We start from the raw sequence: 4,335 nt of genomic DNA on the forward strand, positions 1-4,335 counted from the left end.
TTCCCCTAATATCAGCTATGGTCCAACCGAAAGTTTTCTTATGGTCCTTCAGCAAATCTATCAACATTTCCTCTTGTTCACCACTTGAGGATCTTCTTCCAGAACCTCTGTGATAGACAACGGAGGTTCTGTCACTTTTGACTTGTACGTTGAACTTCTGTTTATGGTCCTCTGTGATCTTCTGTGGTAGGCATCTTCTGTCGACACTTGCAGAAATTACGTTTTCAATACTTTTACATTTGAATGAAATGAGAGCTAACAATACTTAAGATGCGAAGGCAGTGGTTTTAACTCCAAATCGGATGCTTCTACAATGGACGGGGTTTGGGTTGGTATATCTTTAAAATCTAACTGTTCAAAGGCAGCTATGTCCTCAAGTAAGTCTTCTTCACAAATGTCTTATGTCGTGCCCACAGTGTCTCCAATGTGGACACAGTCGATCAAACTTAGATCTAAATCTTCACCTACTGAGTAAATAGACGAACAATCCTCAATCTCCCTATTGAACTTAAGAGTCTTAAACACATTGAAAATTACCTGCTGGTCATTTACTCTCATTGTCAACTCACCCTTTTGTACGTCAATTAATGTCCTACCCGTAGCAAGAAAGGGTCTCCCTAAGATAATTGGGACATTCCTATCGGCTTCATAATGTAACACTAGAAAGTCGGCTAGAAAGATGAATTTGTCCACTTTAACCAAGATGTCTTCAATTTTACCTTTCAGATATGCCAAGGACCTATCCGCTAATTGCAAAGTCACCGTAGTAGGTCGAACTTCCCCAATTCCCAACTGATTAAAAATGGACAAAGGCATGAGATTTATACTTGCCCCAAGGTCACACAATGCATGACCTACTTATTTTCCTCCAATAGAGCACAGAATGGTGAAACTTCCCGAGTCTTTCAACTTTGGGGGAATTTTGCAAGTAAGAAGGGCACTACATTCCTTTGTCAAAGACACAGTCTCAAATTCACTAAGTCTTCTTTTTTTATTGAGGATGTCTTTCAAGAATTTAACATAGCTTGGCATTTGCTCGAGAGCTTCTACCAAAGGTATGTTAATGTGGAGTTGCTTAAAGATGTCCAAGAACTTCTTAAACTGAACATCCACATTTTTGGCTTTCATCCTGCCTGGAAAAGGTAAATCTCTTAGATCTAAATCTGTTGGACCGGTCTTAATCTGCTCGGGTGTGGGTAGTTTCTGCCCACTGTGAGCAGTGTCAGTTGGAGACTGGGTGGTGCTGGAACTGGGTAAAGCTGCTGTTTCAGGAACAGAAACTGGAATTTGAGTTTCTTCACCTGTAGGAAACAGAACTGGAAATTTCGATGTGTCAAAAGAATGTGAAATATTTTCTTGACAAATCGGCTCCATGGGTGTCTCCTTTTAGGCATTAGAGTCTCCCAAGTTCTTATCACTTCTTAAAGTCACGGCTTTAACATGTTTCTTAGGTGTTTCTGTGTCACTAGGCAAAGTTCCTTGAGGTCTATTCTTGAGATCCGTGGCAAATTGGCCAAGTTGGGTCTCAAAACTCCTCAAGGTGGCATTGGTTTGGCTTATAAAACCTTTAAGTAAAGATTCAAGTGAACCATTACCCTCTGATGCATTTTTGTTGCCTAGGCGCATGTGATTGTGAAGATTGTCCACTTTGGTACATGTGATGATTATCTTGCATGTGATGATTACCGTGCATGTGATGACCTCCTTGATTAAATCCCGGGGGATTCGAAGGTCGGTTTTGGACTTGAGTTGCCCCGGGGGGTTGAAGTCCTTGATTTCCGGCCCATGAAAAATTCGGATGGTTTCTCCAATTTGAATTGTACGTTGGAGAAAATGGGATATTTCTTGTATGGTTTCCATCATAATTTACCGAAACGGGGTTTCCGGGGCAAAACTCATAAGAATAACTTTCACCACAGAAAACACAAGATTCAGTCATGGAAGAATTAGACATTATGGATTGGACTTGATTCTTTTCCCCATTCAAGTTTAAATTATTTTTAACCAAATTAGTTAAAGCAACAATTTGGGCATTCAAAGTAGAAATGGCATCAAGCTCATGAATACCCGAGGCAGATTTAGAAATGACAGCACGAGGGTTAGACCATTCAGTATTATTATTAGAAATTCGTTCCAAAATGTCATACCCCTCGTTGTAGGTTTTAGCTGTGAAAGCACCACCGGCCGTTGCGTCAAGAAAAATCTTAGCGGCACTAGAAAGCCCATTATAAAAGGTTTCCAATTATATACATTGAGGGATTCCGTGGTGAGGACACTTCCTAAGAAGGTCCTTGAATCTCTCCCATGCATCCGATACCACTTCATATTCTTCTTGGCGAAACACCATTATTTCATTTCTAATATTTACATTCCTTGTCGGAGGAAAGTATTTTTATAGAAATTTTTCCGCCAAATAATTCCAAGTAAGGATCGAGTTTGGTGGTTGGGAATTTAGACATGCTCTAGCTCTATCCTTCAATGTGTAAAGGAAAAGCGTCAAGCGTAAGGCCTTTTGAGTAACTCCGGAAATCTTAAAATGATCCGTCATTTCWATAAAAGATTTCAAATGAGAGTGCGGATATTCCAAAGATAATCCCCCAAACTGACCCAGAACAGAAATCATTTGAAACATAATCGGCTTGGGTTCAAAAGATGTTGCTGTCATTTCGGGTCTACCAATTCCCGAGGCCAATTGACCAAATTCGGGAGTTGCAAAGTCCCGTATGCCTCTATTTTTGTCATCGGAAATATTGACCGTGGCTTCCCGAGGAGGTGGATTATCCCCCATGGTACGCTTGGGATTTCGCCGATTGTTTCTACCTCTTCTTCGTCTCCTAATTGCTCTTTCTAACTCAAGATCAAGAGGTAAAAGATCACCGTATTGTATCTGTGGCATACAACACATGAACAGCGAATGAAACAACTGATCAAGGCTCAAATGAAAATCAATATCTCAGGATAAAAATCACACCAGTCCCCGGCAGCGGTGCCAAAAAACTTGGTGTGGCTAAATCGTAAGTGTGCACACAGTGAGCACAAATTCCCCAAAGTGGCGGTGCAAGTGCACGCCGACACTATGATCGCTTCAAGTAATAGAGTGGTATAGTACCAAGATTGTTTCCACAAGGACCGGACTTACTGAGAATCAGAGACTTTCATGAACTTCTTGAACAATGCTTCGAGTTGAGAAAAAAGTTGAGTTTTGATTGGTGCAAAGCGTTAAAATACGAAATAAACCTTTAATATTAAAAGATGGGTATAGGTGTAAGCTTTGCTTAAGAATATTGCAGGAACAATTTGGTCAGAGACTAATGGGACCTCTATAAGAACTCCTATATCTCGAAAGTGAATTCTTATATACTGTGCCCACAAAGTGCCCAGTTTTATCAATCTTTAACTTGCCGAATTAGCTACTAGATAAAAAGATATATGGTTCCACTAGCCTGAAGATTTATACTCACAACGTATTGTAGCATAAACTCGACTAATATCTGAACAAAAGCTAAAAACATGCAAAACCCGCATCTCTGCGTGATTATCAAAGACTCTCAAATCTCTGTGCATCATCTAAGCCGTATTTCAAATCCGCCCATCTCTGGATCAAGGATCTAATATTAACACTTCAAAGTGATCGGCCTATCTGGGTTGAGTTTACGTCTCGACTTAAAAGACCAAGCTTAAGAATCAATAAAAATGGCAACACCCAAGTGTGCCCTTAAATTCTTAAGCTTGACTCACACCCACACCCAAAGGGGTGCTTAGCTCATAATGAAATTAGAAAACATAACGGAAACAGAAGAAGAAAAATGCATAAGAAATACTTGAACTGAAAATAATACTTAAACTGTTGCCCACAGAGGGCATACAATACACAGTCGCGAGAATTAAAGACTAACTACGAAAATTATATTACAAGAAGAAATTAAACTTGCTCTACTGCTGTAAAGCTTGAGAGAATGCTCCAAGGTTGCTTAGCTAAATTGCTGGTGGAGTGGATTGCTTTCAGCTGAGAGAAAGTCTTCAAAATATAGGAAAGGGTGAGGACCGTACAAACTCTTTGTCCAATGGATAAAAATATGCATTGTCCAAAGGGTAAGGACCTCCCATCAACACAAGTCTACTTTATCTTTGGCCTTGTCACTTCTTGTTAGATCCCACAATGCAAAATGTAAAAAGTAATGAAAAACAATAAGTGATGAAGAACCAGAAGATCGATGAAGACATCAAGGCAGAAAAGACTAAGTCTGGATCGATGGAAAGACTAACCAGAGCATCGATGGAAAGACCAACCATCGAACCGATGGACCAAGTACAACCAACGGATCGATGGATGAT

General features: G+C 40.0%; 1 protein-coding gene and 1 non-coding gene across 2 annotated transcripts; one reads left to right on the plus strand and one right to left on the minus strand.

Moving 5' to 3' along the window:
- Positions 1-858: 858 nt before the first annotated feature.
- LOC112504037 lies at positions 859-2,887 on the minus strand (the record flags this gene model as incomplete). The annotated part of the gene is made up of 3 exons (XM_025108009.1): positions 859-1,301; positions 1,687-2,166; positions 2,608-2,887. Coding segments are annotated over 3 exons (1,203 nt in total), but the record flags the coding sequence as incomplete, so codon positions are not given.
- On the plus strand, positions 2,259-2,365 carry LOC112504038. Its single transcript, XR_003068120.1, has one exon. It is a non-coding gene; the product is annotated as a small nucleolar RNA R71 (small nucleolar RNA).
- Positions 2,888-4,335: the final 1,448 nt, after the last annotated feature.

This window comes from Cynara cardunculus, unplaced genomic scaffold (genome assembly GCF_001531365.2).
Source record: "Cynara cardunculus var. scolymus isolate 2C unplaced genomic scaffold, CcrdV1 Un_Scaffold_4420, whole genome shotgun sequence".
NCBI lineage: Eukaryota > Viridiplantae > Streptophyta > Magnoliopsida > Asterales > Asteraceae > Cynara > Cynara cardunculus.